The following is a 20623-nucleotide window of genomic DNA, read 5'->3' as shown; positions in this document are numbered from 1 at the left end:
AAGATTATACCCAAATAGATGTGTATTTTGAATATTAGATTCTGTTATGAATTGAGACAAAAGAAACTTTGGTTACCTAAAACCTGAAAATTATAAATATCAAATGTTAAATTTGAATATTGATGGGAAGGTAAAAATTGGGGAAAACCAATAACAGGACATTGATTGACTAAAGATTGAATATAAAAGTAATTAAGATATGTATAAGGTAAAAATTTATTGATAAATGTAATAATGATGTTTTTATTTAGTTGATACAGTATAATAAGAACTGTATTAGCTTAAATATGAGATAGTAGATATTAAAGGAAAAAGAGAGGAAATATTTGAAGTTGTAGTTTGAGATTTGTTCTAAAGATTTTTGTATGTCACTTAACTATTGATTAACCCAGCCACCACATTGCTTTTTAAATACCTAAATGTAAAATTAGAAAATTAATAAAAATATTATTTTTTAAAAAATTATAATATCTATGATTACTTCTAAAAGGCTTGGTTGTTCAAAACTTAACAGAATTAATGTTAAACATTTAACATTTGCTAATCTGGATAACAAAACTACCCTTAAAGGGAAATGTTCAAAAAATTTTCCTATAGGAAAAACGGAAGGAATAAGCTAAATAGTTAGGATGGTTCATTCTTGCTGTAATAAACTATCATAGTTCCCATGAGCATTAATACCCTCCAGCAGTTCAATAATAGCACTCCTCAACTATTTTCTCTTTTATGAATTGGATTATATTAATTAAAAGGGATGTGCAGTGCTGCTTCAGATTGAAAGGGAAAAGGTACCTTGGCATACGAGCTGGTGTCTATTAGTACCTGCTGGGAATTCCTTAAACCAATTAAATCTTTACTCAGGATCATACTGTAGCTGAAGACACATCATTCAATTCTATGGAAAAAAAACCACTTCTACATTAAGAAACTGATTACTCTATTAAAGTCTCTCAGGCAGGAATTTATGCACCAGTCTATAAATCTTTCAGTTCCATTATTTTTTTTAAAAAATAGCCTTTTCCCATTTATAATTTTTCTGCATATACCAAGCTTGAAATACAGTATTCACTTTGTTGATTCGGCTCAGTATTCCCTTTTTTTTCAATGTAATTGTTTCTAATATACATTTCTGAACAAGCTAAAGAAAGCATGACATGCACAACAAACATCTGGCATGGGGACTGGAGGCTAAAACATACAAGGAACAGTTTCTGGAATTGGGTATGTCTAGTTTAATGAAGAGAAGGGTGAGGGGGGATATGATAGCAGCCTTCCAATATCTCAGGGTCTGCCACAAAGAAGAGAGAGTCAAGCTATTCTCCAAAGCACCTGAAAGCAGGACAAGAAGCAACGGATGGAAACTAGTCAAGGAGACAAGCAACCTAGAACTAAGGAGAAACTTCCTGACAGTTAGGACAATTAACCAGTGGAATGACTTGCCTCCAGAAGTTTTCAATGCGCCAACACTGAAATGGTATAGCGTTTCCTGCCTGAGCAGGGGGTTGGACTAGATGACTTCTAAGGTCTCTTCCAACTTTTATTATTATTATTATTATTATTATTATTATTATTATTATTATTATTATTATTATTATTATTATTATTATTATTATATTGTTGTTGTTGTTGTTGTTGTTGTTTTCAACCTCTTTAATAATACCACTTCAGGACAAGGAGAAGAAATGGGAAGATGGGGAAGAGAGGAAGGGGGGTTTGGGAGGGAGGAGTCACCAACACTGTAGTTTGCTCTTCATATATATTGTATGGGAAGTTATATTTTTTCCCACTCTTTACCTCTGGCCAATTTGGAGCATTTTTGAACTTTGTTTCCTTGGGTTCTCCAGCCATGTCAAATTTAACCCCATCTTGTTCAATTTTTGAAAAGTTATCCTGCACGCCATTAAGTCAAATGTGGCAACATCAACATATCTAATTTGTATAGAATTTGAAATGTACAGTATTTGCTTGATTCTGAACCAATTTTTCAAGTGAAAATGCTCAGTACCAACAGATTCAATTCACTGCTGCCTGGCAGTGATGAACTCAATATACTTAGCTGCTCTCATACCTGTAATGTGTCACTGATGACTAAGTTATTTTTGATTTGCACTTTGAAAGAGGCTAGGTTGCATTCTTGATTCACTCCCTCCTGGTAATCCAGCTACGCTTGAGTTTGTATGGATTTGAAGCAGAAAAAATTAGGCTACACAGAGAAACGGAGGCCCAAAAAAACGGAGGCCAAAAAAATGGGTAGATGGATCAGAAAAGATGTCAATTTCTGCTATGGACAAAGAAACCATGGCTCTGAACATCAGCAGGTGAATAAATGGGACTTGGACCTGGGATTCGGGTTTTTCTTTTCTTTGTACCAACCCTTGTTTTTGTTTTCTTTCCCCGTTGAATCTCTGTGACCTTCTGAATCTTGCACATAGAGACAGATACACACAACAGACACACCGATCTGGTTTATGAATATGTATCGTAGGAAAATAAAAGTGGAGATGACTTGGCTCATCGACAGAGAAAAAGAAAAGGAAATTTTAAATTTGTCCTTACAACGTGAGTGTACTTCACTGGAGCAAAAAACTGAATGTCCTTGGAAGACAGACTTAAGACATATTCTTCCAATGAGGTTTTTGGCAGGTTACTTGTCTCTCATTTCCTCCTGTCTGCCTTTTCTAAAAAAAGGACATTTTGTGATTGGCCCATTCCCATTGCATGCTATTTTGTAAATCCTCTCATGTCGATCATTTTGTGATAAGTTTATCCACTGTGCCAAGGGTTGCATTTCTACACTTTGCTAGAAATGGAAACAAATTGACCATCTTTAATTGCTAAACTAGTTTCTTAGGCTACAATATTGTTTCAAAATAAACTATTATATGACTAAATTCTCCTTTCTATACCTTACATCTAAAATTTACATTAAATCAATGTGAGAGTTTGGATAAAGGCTAACAGAATTATTATTGCTAAAATAATTGCTGTTAAAAACTAAATAGTAATGTCTAATAATACTTTTTTAGATATTTGCATTACATTTTGTACTCAAATTTAATACTCAAGTATTCTTGGTATTCTGATTTTTAAACCATCGATTCAATGGAATGCTCTTCATGCAATAACATAATAAAATAATGCTATAAAAGGGAGTACATTTTAATACAAATTTCCTCATTTTAACCTTGTTTTAACCAAAAATGTCATATCTTCTATAATTTTTACATATCAGCAAGATATAATTAACTCAATAGCTGTGTTGTTTTGAAAGCAGTGTGTGTTTCAGAAAAAAAAACATAAATTCCACAGCTCAAATTAAGTAAAGAATTATATATTCTGCTGCATTTTGAAATGGCAGAGTTGATTTAACTGAAGGATTTATGAGGAAGAGTCATAGGTTCATTCTTTGTATGTAGAAGATTCCAAATTTAAACCCATACATATTTTTACATTATTGCTTTACAAAAAATGTCTTCATGGTACAAGTGATTAAGTCTAATGCCAAAATCCGAGTCAGTCCCCGACATATGATGTGAAAGGTCATCTCACCTTTCAAATGGACGAATTTCTAGAACTCCTTAATCCTGCTAAGAAGAACACCATGTGACATTTATCAACATGAGTAAAATCATATTGACAAGCCTGCCTGTTGGTACCCACATGTACAACTTAGTTTGTTTTTCAAACTCCACACAGCATAGCAAGATCAAGGAAGCAAGAATTATGCAGATTTGCTCTAGGTAAATACAAAATCTTAAAAACTGTAATAAGAATTTCTTGCTTTCGTTTGTAGTGACCTAATTAAGAAAAAGTCTCTTTAAATACTTTCAAATGCTTCTTCCCAGATTTGTACCATCTCCATTTCTTGATGTTTATGCTAATGTCCTCTTCAATCTTTTTCTCAGCCTCCCATAATCTGTCATACTCACAAATTCATTATAGATGGGCATGTTGAAAAAAACCACCATAAAGAATTATGGTAATGTGGGTAATACCTATACTATTCAATCCTTTTTTTCTTTTTCAATGACATCATCAAAATGTGGAGGCAAATAATTGATTTTCAGTGTATGTTCTTTTTTTTAAAAAGAAAAAGAAATCCAAAGAGCTAAACTTAACTCACTTGTTTTGTTTTTCTACTCCCATCAAAATTTTGCTCTTGTGATTCGACCTCTTTATGCAATATGACTACATTCCCTGTAGGCATCATAGTTTTATCTCAAAATAGTATAAATGCACTATAAAGCTTACCCCTGCTTAACAATAAATAACCATAGAAAGTGGATATATTTTAAAGGGCCAAGTCAACATTAAGGTCAAAAAGCTGTTAAGAAGGCAGAACTAGTGCAGTGGCTCAAGAGAAAACAGTAAGCAATATCATGCATATGGCAGAGAAAAACAAAAGTTATCATATTCAAACTAGGCATGGATCTTAAGAGTGGTGGGTCAGCACCAAACAAAATAAGCATGCACCTTCACATGCAGAAAAATGTACCCATCCCAAAGAGTTGCAAATTAGTTGTTGAATCAGGTTTTACAGACAGCCTCATTCTATTTTATCTTACTGGAGCCAAGACACTGTAGCGACCTAATCAGGGCAGGACAAAGGTGGAATTTATTAGGCTAAATAAAGCACAGCCCAGGTGCAGAAGAGGAGTGCACCAAAACAAGCCTTGGTAGAAGCAGTTCTGAATTTCTCGCAAATCCATATTTCTTTTTGTCACAAAAGGAGGTTTCTTTGAACAATTTTTATGGAACGTTTCTCTTTTTTTTCTGTATTGCATCTTTAATCACATTAGCAGCTTGCTGTGATGTACACAACTTTCCTTTGAACTCAGAGTTTTCAGATGATAATAATTTGAAATTAGCATAACTTCAGAAACAGGAGCAAAGCATTCAAAAGCCATATGGTTCCGAAGCCATTAGGCCATTCCTATAATTTTCAATTGTACAAGAATTAAGGGTTGCTTCCAACTGAACAAAATCATTAGAGATATGTTAAGATATTTAAATTTAGTAGCTGGAACACTGGGGTTGTACGATGAGCCAGAACACACAGTTATAGTTGATTGGTTGGAGAGTGATGGCTCCTGCCTGAGGTAATCTTCGCTGTGATTGGTTGCTATGGGTGTGGCGGGGGAATTTCCCTTTTCCCCTGCTTTTTTTCTTCTGTGCGCTCTGTGTTTTACCTCATGATGTGGTGATATGCCTAACTATCTTGTTTACTTTTATAAAGATAAATGTAAAATATATTCATTTATATAAAACTACAAGTTCATCTCAGCATCTCTGAATCTATTCGGTCGCCGGCTGCGCAATTCCTTGACAAGATGTCCGTAAGGATATCCTCTAAAAGCACTCACTGCTTCTAATCAGGATAGTCTCCAACATTCTCCCAAAGGAAAATTTTGTATTCAAAACCACTTACAGGTAGTGGGTTTTGACCTTAATGGAGCCTGCCCATTACAGTGGTCTTAAAGCAGATCGCCCACATGACCAATTTGTTTTTACGACCTTTTTTGTCATGGTGTTTAAATGAACGCCACAGTTATTAAGTGAAGCTTCAGAGACACACTGGCTGATCCAGGAGAGGAGTCAAATGGGGAATCCGTTTGGATGGGCATAAGAGGAAGACCTCTGTTCCCCCCCCCCCTTTGAATGCTATTGAACCTTATCTAGTCTGACTCAAGTACAAACTGCCAGTCTGAGAAGATTCCTGTGTTGTAGGCATGAGCAATAAAATAGCTAATTGAACTCTTTGGGAGAAGATCTGATTGTTCGTACCCAGTGCTTTTTTGTAAAAGAAAAAGGGGCTGGAACTCACACATGTCATACAACCCGCCTTGCCTACCCTACAAGGTTCCATCCAAAAAAAGGTGCCGGAACTCCGTTCTGGGCATTCTATGACAAAAAAAAGCCCTGTTCATAGCTGACATGAATCCATTGTTCACTATGGGCCTGTTTTGCCAAAAGCCAGAAATAAATGCCGGATTTTGGCAAAAAGCATTATAAAACACAGTCAGGTGACTGCAAGTTACTACAAGCGGCTCTAAATTTGAACCAATTGCTGTGCACTCAAAATACAGTTAGGTGACTGAGTGTGTGTGGGGGGGGAGTTGGCCATTGGAACAGGGTCATAAGTAGCCCTGAGGAGGTCCATCATAAGTTCGGTAAGTCCACTAAGTGACTGGTCATAAGTCGAGGGCTCCCTGTATATTAAGAATTGAGGATTTTTAAGAAATGTACATCCATGTTTTTTTAAAGTGATGAAAGCAAAGAATATAAGGTACAATTTCTGTGATCTCAAAAAGCTACATACAGAATGAAAAAGCAGACCTTACAACAGAAGTGGGCAGGCTCTGTGAGAATTTTGGGGGATCTTTTAAGGGTTTTCTGGAAATTTTGAAAGCTTCCTGCAAATGGTTGCCGTGAAAGGATTGCACATTTCCAGAATGACTGGCATGACGAGTCCAGCTAGTCACAAAATGCCAAAAATACCCCCAAATACCCCAAAGCACCGACAAACTACAATACCCAAAAGCAAACCATTGCTTCCCTTACAAGATGAACATTCAAGAAGCTTCCTATCCTAGTTTTGCTTTGTTCTTTTCTGAGGAAGTACAACACATTCTCAAGCAAAGCATCTTCCATTATTTTTCTGTCTAAGATTTTGTTTTGTCTTGAGACTTTCTTATATAGATGAACCATGTCACATCTTAAATAAAAATTCATCTAAAAGTGGAGACAGAAAGCTTATTTATGTGGAGGTATCAGTAAGCACATTAGTGTCACATACACTATTTTACATACCTCTTCTTTCCATATGAAGTAGCAGTACCTATAGTTTAACTCTATCTCTAGTCATGATCCTTGACTAAAGAAAAGTTAAGATTAAAATTATAAATGTCTCTATGGGACCTACTAATACAGAGAGAAACAATTAAACTGATAGTGGGAATATACTGATAATTATACATAAATTTGTTTGTAAAGCAGCTAGCAATGTTATACCAATATCTACTTTATAAATAATGTTAAGATCATAAACCAATGGTTTCTGATGCTTTGTTGTACTGTACTAGGTTTTTAAAATCCAACAAAAGCTACCTCTTAACTTCTGGCTTAAAGAAAGGAAAGCTATGTCCTTACCAATGCTAAATGAGCATTTACTCTTCAACCTTTCCCCCCCCCAAGAGTTCCTTCCACCCCCTTCTTCATTACTTCGCACTGCCTATGAACACACTCAGAAAGCTATTGAATGTGTTGCTTAGCAATGCAGCATTTTCAACCCCTCACCATCTCCAAAGATTCAGCAGCTAGGCCAACCTCTCCATTAGATGCCTGACAAAGAGTTAGTGGATTCATCCCTCCCTTTTTTTTTCTTTCTTCACACAATAAACTTCAAAACAAAATCTCGGTCAAGTCAGTCATGCAAATAGACTTACTCGCTGCTCTTAAAATTATTAGCCGGAATCAAAATATGACCCTTCACAAAATAGAATTGCTACCCATGCTTATATTCTGACAGCAAATCAGTCTTCATTTAGTTACACAGCCATTACCTTGGAAAAGAAAAACGAAGAGAAGAGAAGAGAAGAGAAGAGAAGAGAAGAGAAGAGAAGAGAAGAGAAGAGAAGAGAAGAGAAGAGAAGAGAAGAGAAGAGAAGAGAAGAGAAACAAAGCCATCTGATGATATATAGAGGAATATTTTTTAAATTTATAATACTACATATTACTACATAAAAAATTTAAAACGGTTCTCTCTCCAGCGCAACTGAACCACAATTTTATAATTCTGAAGGTGAGTGTTAGTTATAGAAGATGGGAATATATTACATATTGTAGTATCCTTATTTTTTCTTTTAATTTTGAATGGATAAGATTTGGGAAAAAGCAGTTCTTTGTGAAACAAAGTCCTTGAATTCATTACTACATACATCTTCTTTTGAAAAAAAATGGTTTTTAGAGAGATGAAAATTCCAGGCACAACTATTGTTTTGCACTAGTTTACACAAAAATTATCTAACAAATGATGGTGGTGGTGGTCAGTATTCCACCTGGAAAACATGAAGGATTGAGTGTTTATTGTGCAGATAGTAAGGCAGCAAGAGACAAAATAAAGCAAGGAAAAAACAAGAAAGGAAGGAACTGGGGGAAGGAGCAGAACAAAGTTGAAGCCTGGAGAAGGCATTGTCTCCAGGCCTCAACCTTGGCAATGCAACTTAAAATGGCTGCCATTTCAAGGACACAGGACCCAAATTTTTGTAACTCAAATACAAGATTGCAGGATAAGAAGAATGCTGTTATTCTCCTAATAGCATCATCATCACTACAATATCATTTCTGCTACAAATTAATACAAAGCATATGAGATTTAATTTTCTACCATGTTCTTCAGGCCATAAACTTGATCAATACGTATATCTGTCACATTTCAGTCTTGAAAATGTATATGTTATACCGTTATTTCATCTTTTGCAATCTGCAAACCAGTTTTCTTTGTACCTGACAGTGCTTTTAATTTTGTATTCTATTTTACTCTAATGTGCTTTGATTATGTTATACTGTACAATGCCATAATTTCACATTACTAATATGTTCCTTTATAATGATCAGTATATTCCCTGTGTAATGTAATTTCTAGTTATTAAAAGACAAAAAGCATTTTTGCATAGACACACACACTAGTTCCCAAACTGAGAATTTGAAATGCCATTTTTGCTTAAGATCAAGTTTCATTTATTCTTTCATTTGATTTGTTCTTGGTCTTCCAGTTGAGTCCAAAGTAATATAGAGAACGGTCTTCAGATGAATTTCCCAGAAGGCTGTCATTTACAACTAAATATTTTACTGCTGCAGTTTAGCTAGACCATAAAAGGGTGAATATCCCCCAAGGAGTCATAATCCACTAATAATGGTAATAGATCTTGTATTACAATGCACAAATGACCTCTCAGTCAAACAATTTAATTTTTTCTTCTTGCAGCATGGTTGGATTCACACACAACATAATAATAGTGTTTTTGACACAATGAGTCAATTCAACCCATTAGGAAAGCAGCATTAAACTCTTCTGCCAACAAAACAAATCAGTATGACTTCTGCAGTGATTTTCCCCAAACTAGCATCATACTCATCTAAGAACTTCCCGATTGTTCCAAATCATTCTTTGCCTAGTAAGATGCATTGGAAGCAGATAAACTGCAAATGCTAAATAGCTCCGCTATAGATTAAGTATACAGATCTCCTTTGCTCAATCGGGTAACACCCCCCCCCCCATATGTATCAGACTGCAATTCTTATAAGGCTGATATTGGCTGCTTTGCACAGTATGCAAATAAACTCAACAGGAATCAGTGACAGATGTCCCTTATAAGCATATACAGCATTCATGTGGCAAGCAGAGCTACATATCTCAGCCTAGAGCAGATTCTTTATTATCTTAGACGAATCATGTAGCTTACTAATTGATCTCTTCAGCAGAATATAGGAAAACAAAATAAAGTAAAAAACTGCCAAGGAGATTTGTTTTGTATTGCCTTTTTTAAAAGCAGTTTTATTTTTCTCTAAAAATAAATACTGGAAAACCTGCAGGACCCAATTTAGATTCTTTCTGAAGAGGGAAATCATTGAATTTCTCTGTTTAGTCATAATCTAACAATCAACTTGTGTTGACCCAAAAGAATGCTACATTTGAGGAACATATGCCTTTAAATGACCTTTAAATGCCTTTAAATGTGAAAGTTAAGAAATGGCAGTTTTATATTCCTCTCCTTGATCTCATCAGCTCATCAGCTCTCCCTGGTATATTGAGCTAAGCAGAATTCCTGCAAAAAAAGGATTAGGGAAAAGTGGGATAAGCTACAACTTTTCTACTTCTTTTTAAATATTAAGAAATACTAGATAAGCCATCCAATTAGGGGTCACTATTAGTCAACATAGAAGTGTAGGACTGTAAACTACAAAGGCTATTGTAGCTACAAGCTAATGCAACTACAATTGGCCAACAGAAAGCTTATGGAACAACGTGCCTTTTTAAAAATCCATTTGGATAAGTCAATTAGCAAGCTTTCAGCAAGGTCTTGTTCTTTAGAAAGAAAAACATTATCTACAAGGTGACACTATGAAATTAAAATGCATGCTCCCCTCCTATTTGAACTGATGTAAAGATCAGACACTGAGTGTAAAAATAAGAGTGCTCCATAAATAATTATAATGAAATATGTTTATGTGACCTTTGATACAACATGTTCAAGATACTTTTTGTGCCAAGAAGCAGAAAACTCTCAGAGCATAATTTCCAACAGAGAGGCTTGGTTGATGGAGAGATTTTAAAAAGCAGACTTTGAGAACTGCATCATATTGCTAGCTACAATTCCTTTTATATAAGCCAGGGGTGTCAAACTGCTGGCCCGCAGGCTGGACACCTCATGAAGAAACCGCGCCCACCCTATTACCGGCAATGGGGAAAAAGTTCTGATACGTCATGTGACGTCACAAGTTTGACATGTCTGATATAAGCTACTGAAAATGAAAACACTAAGAGTTGTAGGTTGCAAATTACAGGTAGTCCTTAATATAACTGGCACTAAGCAACACAGTTATAAAGTGTGATGTCACATGACTGCACAACTTACAATTTCCAGGACTTCTGATTACCATCTTTAAGCGAACCCTGTATGGTTGTTAAGTGCAATGTCACATAATTACCATCTGTAACTTTCTACCAGCTTCCTCACTGACTTTGCATATTGGAAACTAGCAGCAAATGGCACAAATGGGAGACACGTGACCATAGGGATGCTGTGACTGCCACAATTACAAAGACTAGTTGTAAGTCCCACTTGTTCATTGCTGTCATAGCTTCAAATGTTTACAGAACGAGTAGTCATTAAATGAAGATTACCTGTATCTGGAAGAAAGCATTTGAATTTTTAAACCAAAATAAATAAAAAGCTAATTATTTATAACTTCCATCCATATAGTTGAACAGGATCCAAAGAGAGCTTAAAGGCACTGTTAATATTTGAGGAGGTGCAGAGGGCACTCACTAACTCACATTTATTAGTTGTTGATCCAAAATAATATTTTGGTACCTAAGGAGCCATCTCTCCCCAATGGGAATACACCAGCAGAGGAAGCTTACTACGGATCGCATCTGCTAAGGGAATTCCAGAAGGCGGGTTGGAGAAGAGTCTTTTCCGTTGTGGCCCCATTCCTGTGGAACTTCTACCACTGGAGGTAAGAACTGATCCCACTCTTTCAGTCTTCTGGAAGGATGTCAAAATTTGGCTTTGTCGGAAGCTGACAGGATAAGAAGACTCATCCCAGTCCCATCTGTCTGTTGGTTCTGATTTCAGTACAGTTTTACAATCACAATCTATGTAGTTTAAATGTGTCAATGTTATAATTATTTTTACTTATTTTATAACTTACAAGCAGTCACCTTATTAGAGGGTAGATGGGCAGCATAAACATTTAATAAATAAAAATATCTCTAAAAGAAAGCTTACTCTTTCCTATTAAAGTTACAGCACACACACATCTCCGAAGTCCTATCAAAATGCCTTAGAAGCATTTGAAACCATCTTAAATGGTAAGTGATAAATTAAGATGAATGTTTTTGACATCTTCTATTACATGTTTCCTATTTAGAATGTCTAATTTATTAAAATATTGTGCAAACATCAAACAGAATAGACCTCTGCAATTTGTTCCCATAGATGAAAATTAAATTGTAGAGATTTAAGGAAAATATCTTAATTCCAAATGTAAATAATAATAATGATAATGAAGTTGGGAAGGGACCTTGGAGGTCATCTAGTCCAACCCCCTGCTCAGGCAGGAAACCCTATACCATTTCAGGCAAATGGCTGTCCAGTCTCTTCTTAAAAACTTCCCGTGTTGGAGCATTCACCACTTCTGGAGGCAGGTTGTTCCACTGATTAATTGTTCTAACTGTCAGGAAGTTTTATTTATTTATAATTTATTGCAAAATAGATAGCTACCATATTGCCTATATAAATTGCAAAAACCTTGGTTTAAAGATTTTTGCTACTTATATTTCATGTTTATTTGATCACTGTTTTACAGATTATAATGCTTCTTTCAAAAATGTTATATCTGTCTTAAGCTTTCTTCATGATTTTAGCACATGAACTCTAAATAAATTAGTCTGGCATAATTTTGATTTATCATAATCAATTATTTAATTTCCATTGTACTAAAAGATATTGTGACCCGCACGTTAAAGAAAGCTACACAAAAACTAAGCTTCTTCTGCTAAGTTAGCCATAAACCTCCCAACAGGCCAAATACCCAAAGATTTAAAAATGATTTTTTCTAGCACTCAATGTGGTTGATCTAGGGTTAATCCATATCCTCATCCATAACTATGCAAATAATTTACAGCAGACTGCCATTGGCAACACCCTCTGTGGTTCTAACCTTCTTCCGTTTCTCTATTCTATACTAAAAAATAATAATAATAAAAAAACAGCCAAAAATCTTGAACAAAGACAGTCCAGGCCATTTGAGGTTGAAAAGAAATTCCCAAGCTCCCAATTTCTTGTAAACTAGTTCCCATTTATCTGTTCTGAATTAATATGATAAAAGCATGCTGAACAAACCATCCACAGACAGCTGTTCCCACAGAGCTGCAAACTGTAAAGCAGAATTTCTCTCTTATCGTTAAGTCTTTTTTGCATTTTGAATGCATTTTTTAAAAAACAAGACACCCAAAGAAATTAAATACAGTGAGTCAGCTGTAGTATATCCAAAACATAAGATTTTCTCTCACTATTTTATTGTTAACCTTTGCAACTCTTTGGACATTATAATACTTAAGCAACCACTTAATAGGTACTTTTCTGCATGTTTTAATAATTTTACAGTTGAGAAACAAGTATAGTAAGTATCTGAATGTACACCAAAGGGTTTAAAAATTAATAGAATACAATTACTGAATGTTTCATAATTATTAATGAATTGTATTCTTCATTGTTGCAAAGCTTATTTCTCATAATTCAATGGTTCAGGTCTCTTTGCACTTTATGTCACCCTCCTTAATGCTTCCAATATACCCCAGGTTAATAGAAAATAGAAAAGTCCATGAGTATTTTCCTATATGTGTCGATTAGCCTGTTAAGGTTTCATACACAAAAGCCTCTCTAGATGAAATTAATAATCACTAACTTCCCATCTGCTTATCTGCTGCTTTTGTTCTTCATATATATTTAATAACAAACATTTTTAAAAACTGAAAATATGTTGGACGATAATGGTTCAAAGTATCTTTTCTGCCAGGAAACACAAGAATACCGGTTAACTTTCAGGTAAATATTCACTTAAGTGTTTGTTCAGTGACTGTTTGAAGTGGTGAACATACAGTATTTACCCTGGCACCCAAAGTTACAGCCATTGCAGACCCTCTGCAGTCATGTGATCAAACTTTAGGCAGTTGGCAGCCCACTGCAATTACAACTGATCATACATGAAGACTTCCAAAGCCTCGGGAGAAGGCCACACACAACTTGGAACACACAACCTTAGGAAAAAGGCCTCGCGTGGCCTGCAGCTGCAGTGGGATGGCCGAGTCAGCTGGGGCTTAGCACTGGGGCATCTGGCCATGGTGTGGGAACTGAGGCAACACTATCCTTGGTGATAGTGAGACTGGCAAACTCAGGGCTGAAACAGAGGCCTGGCAACCAGCTGAAATGGTTGCTGTGGAGGGCAGCCAGAAGGACTCGGGGGCACAGGCAGGTGAGGGGACTTTAAGAGGAAGCAGTCTTAAAGAGGCTGGGAGGGACTTAGCCGGGAATGGCTTGCATCGGGGTGGGTCCTTGCCTAATGACCAGATGGCATTCAGTGAACGACAGGAATGAGAACTGTCAATAACAGAATAGCAGAATTGGGAGAGACCTTGGACGACTTCTAGTCCAACCCCCTGCTCAAGAAAGAGACCCTATACAGGGGTCCCCAGCTTGTGGGCCACGGCCCGCTACCAGTCCGTGGTCTATTCGCAACCGGGCCGCGTGGGTGGCTGGCTGGCTGGTGCGAGCACATGTGCGCGCACAGCCCCACTCACGCATCACGAGCACTTGTGGCCTCACTCGTGCAAGCACCCAAGGCCTCACCCGTGCGAGTGTCACAGATGCTCTCGGCCTCACTCGTGTGAGCAACGGGTGCTTGTTCATGCGCACATGCTTGCCCCTCCTACAAAACCATCCCCTCTTTCCCCCCTCCCCCCTCCAGTGTTGGATCACCTTCTGTCAAGATTGCCATTGCTAAGCAATGTAATTATGTAACATCATACTTTAAAATACATCGCTTAGTAATGAAATCCTGGTCCCAGTTACTGTTATTAACTGAGGACTACCTGTAGGTACCAAAGGGAGCAGGGGGTACCAAACAGGAGGATTCTTCTACCTGCAATGGAAACAAGAGCTTGCTGACAGTAATATCTGGCAACAATACCTTGCCACACAGCTGACCCAAAAATTGCTAAAGGAAAGAAACTTTGAACAGGGATGGAAGACTGTACAGATAGTCTTCAGTTAACGATGGTAATTCCAGCAGTCCCTGTTGCCACTGTTAACCAAGGATTGTGGGTCGCTAAGCAAGGACTTGCTTGCAACTTCATGCCAGCTCGCAGCAAGCAAAATCAACTAGGAAGCCAGTATTAGGTAATAAGTCCTGGACAGCTTGTGGGGCACTGCAACAGTCATAACTTCAAGGATTAGGTTAAGTACTATTCATTTAGCACCATCGTAATTTTGAACAGTTGCTAAATGATCATTAAATAAGGACTACCTATATGTTGCCAAAATCTGAATTGTTTTAACCAATGTAGTTTTTTATGAAAAAATGAGAATTTTGGATTGATTCCTATTTAACTAAAATGTTCATGTAAACCTAACAATAAGGACTAGCTCCTAAAACATTTTATACTCCCTCTCTCCAGGAAATAAAAATGAAAGAATGAGTAAAACTGGAATTATGTATAGTTTGTAGAGAAGTGTAATAAGGTTAGAAAAAGGAAACGCCACTCAAAGTGCTCAGAATAAACGTTCAGATGAGAGATATTTTTCAATAGATAATTTCCATCACAAATTTCCCAGACTTGACTGAATACGTTGGGATTATAGCTCCCTGAATTCCCATCCAGAAAGGCTACTTGGGAATTTGAGGTTTTTCAGTCCTAATGCAAGTGAAAGGCATCAGGTTGGGGAAAGCTGCCTTAATGACATCTATTGAAAAGCACAATGCAACTAATCTATCTTTTTTTAATCTTTATCCATCTTATAGCCAATTATGCATTCATAATGTGCTATCTTGTATCTTCTGATTGTGAAAAACAAGCATGGCAAATGGGAGCAAGGAAATCATATAGATAGGCAAGTGTGATCAACTCACCAGGTAAAGCAATCTAAGTCTAGGCTAGCTAGTCTGTTCCAGAACTTTTGGCTTCCAACATCATGCATGAGCAGCCACCTGACTATGAAAGTTGCAGTCCAAAACATCCAAATGGTTTTAAATTGCGCCCAATCACTCAGTCTCTAGTCATCTCATGACTGGACTGTTGTAATATGCTCCACAAAGGGCTGCCCTTAAAGATCATTTGGAAGATGCAGCTGATGCAAAATGTGGCACTCTGGGTAGTTTGCCCCCCCCCCCAAGAATGGCCCTTGTAACACCACTGTTCCGCATGCTGCATTGGTTATCAATCTGCTTCCACGTGCAATTCCAGGTGTTGGTGATTACCTTTAAACCCCTTCATGGCATGGGTCCAGGTTACTTGAGGGACTCTCTCACCCCACTGGGATTGGCCCATACCACTCGTGCCGGCAGAGATGGCACGCTGCGGATCCTGTCAGCGCAAGTATTCTGGCTAGCGGGGCCCAGGAGGAGGGCCTTCTCTGCTCTTGCTCCTGCCCTCTGGAACATCTTGCCCCCCCGCGATCTGAGGTTGGCCCCAACCCTCCTATCTTTTTGCAAGAGCCTAAAGACGTGGCTGTGCCAGTTGGCATGGGGCCCCAGTGGGGGATCAGTGCAATGGAGGAGATTGGCTGAGTAATAACAGATTTTTTTGGATTGCTAACAAAGAATTAAAGAGAGACTGATATAGCTATTTCAAACTTATTTGTTCTCATCAGTCAGCCACACCCTTCTGAGATTCAAACCTGGGCTGATTGCACATTGCATCGGGGAGGGAAGAGACAGGGGAGATATGTCTTGAGTATTTTGAACACCTTGCCGGCCCAAATACGGGCCAAATCTTTTTGCCTGTATAAGCCCAAACTCGGGCCGTCCACAGGCGGTAGTCGCAGCTGACAAAAGTGAGAAAGAGCCTGTGGCCTAGAGGTTAAAACAACTGCCTAATGTGCAATCAGCCCAGGTTCGAATCTCAGAAGGGTGTGGCTGACTGATGAGAACAAATAAGTTTGAAATAGCTATATCAGTCTCCCTTTAATTCTTTGTTAGCAATCCAAAAAATTTACGCAAATAATGATTGACAAGGTGTTCAAAATACTCAAGATACACACACACACACACACACACACACACACACACACACACACACACACATATATATATATATATATATATATATATGCTCTTCAAAGTTGAAAGCAGTGCTAAGAGTTAGAAAATGGAACAGAAAACCTCCACATAGCTTCACTCCTACCCCATATTGGTGTGCGGGTTGTGTATAAAGGGAAAAAGCAGGTGACTGGAAAATGGGCCCATACAGAAATAGGGAGCAAAAGGAAAAAGAGATTTGAAAGAGGAGTTGGGAAGAACATGTAACGAAAAGGTGATATCCAAAAAGCCAAAAAGCTACAGATTTTGAGACATCATTTGGATACTAAGTGTTATCAAAAATCAATCTTACCTGAGATGAATCCACCTTTGCAATTTCTATGGCAGCATCCAGCACACTATGAAGATTATCCTCGTTCTCTTGAATGAGGAGATAAGCTACCAGGAGAACGACATGGACAGAGACTTGTGTGGCAATAGGCAGCATTGATTTAACAGAAGACAACCAGTCAGACATGGAGGTCTTGTCTCTCAAAAGCCAAAGGAGTTGCCAAGTGACATGCAATGAACCATACATACTATTTATGGGGAAGAAGTGATCCCAAGAGACCTGTGGGAAATGAAAAGGGCTATTATAAAAATGAAACTGCATTTATTTATTTATTTATTTATTTATTTATTTATTTATTTATTTATTTATTATTTATTTAGATTTAGATTTAGATTTAGATTTAGATTCAGATTCAGATTCAGATTCAGATTCAGATTCAGATTCATGATGCCAAAGATGAATATTTCATCCAATGTGCAAATATATATTAAAAGCATGATTCCCACAACTCGCAGCCTGGATGGACAAGGAAAATACTGGCTCGGAAATATGGAAATATTGGACTGGCAAGTTGGGGAAAGCTGGCCTGTGCCAAGAATAATTACATTATCTTATTGCTATTAAAAGAGCTTTTTTCATTCAAATTAATCACCAACATCACTGTTGTCAATTATGGCTTCCTCTCTTAAACTAAACCTATGATTATATTTATATTATGTATTCTCTTAAACTTCCCAAATGTCAATCACTGTAAAGGAACTGCTAGAGTTCTATTACTAGAGAGCATGCTTAAAGCCCCAAGGAATTATGAATTATTGGCATGCTAAAATTAGCTGGAACTCCTTAACGTACAAAGGGATTCTTGCCTCCTCTTTACGTAGGTTCTTCAAACTTACTTTGCCACCCCAAATGGACCAAAACATTTCTGACTCTTAAGGCATATCATATATGACTAAATCAGTATAGGCTTAATATGAGGAGGGTGACATGTTTTGGAAGCTCTCCGACCCATTCAAGAGGAAATTTGATTTAGCCCCAGATGGACTTAGTTTTATTTGGGACTCATTAATTCTACTCATCAATTAACACTTCCATTTCGTACGAATTATTTACTTTGAAATTAGCTGACAGTATCAGGAAAAAGGAAAATGTCCTAGAGAAGCTTTATAGGCCTCTACAAACCACCTACAAATCTGTCTTCCTCCATTAACTTTGCTTGTCAGAAGCTGGCTGAGAAGTTACAAATGGTGATCAGATGACCCTGGGACAGTGCTACTGTCATAAATACATGCCAGTTGCCAAGCGCCCGAATTTTGATCACATGACCATGGGGATGCTGCAATGATTGTTAAGTGTGAAAATGGGTCATAAGTCACTTTTTTTTGGTGCCGTCGTATCTTTGAACGGTCACTTAACAAATGTTTGTAAGTCTCTAGGATAACCTGTAGAAACAGGTACCCAAGATGTGTTTGGAGACTGGAATGCCATTGTTGGAAACAGTAAGAAAATGAAATTGTAATGTACAGCCTAGGTTTCTTCACTGCTGATTAGGTCTTTAAACAACCCCCAAAACACCAATATGCATAAACATTATGAAATGGAATACATGCAGATCAAATTGATCAAATTAGTGAGCGCCTGTTACTCGTCTCAGCTTCTGCCAACCTAGCAGTTCGAAAGCACGTAAAAATGCAAGTAGAAAAATAGGGACCACTATGGTGGGAAGGTAACAGCGTTCCGTGCGCCTTTGGCGTCTAGTCATGCCGGCCACATGACCACGGAGACGTCCTCGGACAAGCGCTGGCTCTTCGGCTTTCAAACGGAGATGAGCACCGGCCCTTAGAGTTGGAAACGACTAGCACGCATGTGCGGGGGAACCTTTACCTTTACCCTAATAAAAATATGGCAAGGACAGAGGCTGACTGAAGAAGAGTTCAAGGACTACTCTTGCCTGAGCTCAGAGTCAAGCTAAAATAGAAAAGAAAGCCAACCAATTTCCACTATATGGTCATGAGCACATACATAGACAGTATTTTCAAGGAGAAGATCAAAAATTGCTTTGAAATCCTGAATCTCACTGATATGAAAGCAAAGGAATTGTGGAATGAAATAAAAGAAATTGTAAGCATGAACATGAAGACAGACTGCCAAAAATCAAGAAATTGAAAGAAGCAACCTGATGTCAGAAGAAAGAGTGGAAAAAGCCAAGGAGAGAAGAAAAGGCAAAGGCAAAAAATACCGGGAAATAATCTACCGTATTTTCCGGCGTATAAGACGACTGGGCGTATAAGACGACCCCTGACTTTTGAGAAGATTTTCATGGGTTAAAAAGTAGTCTTATACGCCGGAAACTACGGTACCAGAGAATTTCAGACAAGTGTTAGAAAAGACAATAAACAGGATGACAAGTACATCTGTAAAGACAATGAAGATGGAAATAAGACACAGAAAAACTGAAAAAAAAGTTTTCCAAATGATCTCCAAACTGAAAAGGTAGATCTAATCTCTTTATTGGTATGCTAAAGGATGCCAATGCCAGATATTAATTGATTCAAAGAACATCAAACAAAGATGGAAGGGGTATATATTAAAATTCTACACAGCAGAGATGTCAATATCCAAGATAACTTGGAAAATACTCTCTATTCATAATAATCTTCAGTACTAGAAGATAAAATTAGGTCTGTGCTCCAGTTATTACTAAATGAGAAAGCAATAGGAACTGATGGAATATCTACAGAACTATGGCAAGTTAACAGAATGTTATGCCGATTCTGAGGTGTGGCTTGGTAACGTATACAAGAAACCAGAAATTGCCTCTAAGCTTACATGTTTATTCAGCTGAACAAAGACAGGCCCCTTTAAAGGAAAGCAAGCCCCAAATAACAAGAAATGCTCCTATTTATACCCTTTTTATTACCTACTTAATACATCCAGCAAGGCTGGCCCACAACAGATAAAGAAATCACCCAGCAAAACTGGCACACTATAGATAACAGAATACAGAAATAGCTACAGATGTTCCTGGTACTTTTGGGTGGTTCCCTAAGGACACTGGGTGTTCCTGGGTTTCTTAGGACATTGGGTGTTCCCCTTTGGGTGAGCATCTATGGCCCTGCAGGTAGCCAGAGATAATGGGGCCCTCTGCACGTATAAGCCTTCTATGCTTTCTCCAGATTCCTGGTCAATAAGAAGAAGAATCGATAAAAGTCCTAAGCAAATAATGCCAGCAAATCTTGAGAATAACACAAGTCACAAAGAGATTGGGAGTATCCAATTTGTATGCCAGTAGCTAAGAAAGGAAAATTAAATATCTGACAACGTACTTTCACGTTAGCTAAATAATGCTTGGTATCGTGCAATGCAGATTGGAACCCTATGTGTTCAAGTGGTTTTAAAAAAGATTGAGAAGCAAGAACCATTATTACGCTGAATAATTGAAAAAACCCAAGAATACCAAAATTATTTAATTATGCTTCATTGATTATGCAAAAACTTTTCAGTTATGTTGGCCATATCAAGCTACAGAAGAATAATACTTTTCTGGATTGTTGGACATACTCTTGTGAATTGCTAAATGCCTACTGTTATACAAAAAGAACACTGGATTTAACATGATCTATCAAGGGTCTATTGAGGGCAATAGAAGAAGAGGACGACAGAGAATGAGGTGGCTGGATGGAGTCATTGAGGCAGTAGGCGATAGCTTAGATGGACTCCAGAAGATGGTAGAGGACAGGAAGGCCTGGA

The 20623-nt window shown here is 37.5% G+C and overlaps 1 protein-coding gene across 1 annotated transcript in view; it reads right to left on the bottom strand.

Moving 5' to 3' along the window:
* FOCAD (focadhesin) overlaps nucleotides 1-20623 on the bottom strand; it is a 156922-nt gene that overhangs the window by 106009 nt on the left and 30290 nt on the right. Inside the window, exon 11 of the mRNA XM_081317526.1 lies at nucleotides 16895-17152. Coding sequence (XP_081173652.1) covers nucleotides 16895-17152 — 258 coding nt within the window. The remainder of the gene's footprint in view (nucleotides 1-16894; nucleotides 17153-20623) is intronic.

This window comes from Vipera berus, assembly GCF_964194415.1.
Source record: "Vipera berus genome assembly, chromosome: 2".
NCBI classification, from domain to species: domain Eukaryota; kingdom Metazoa; phylum Chordata; class Lepidosauria; order Squamata; family Viperidae; genus Vipera; species Vipera berus.
This window is presented reverse-complemented; position numbering and strand designations above follow the sequence as displayed.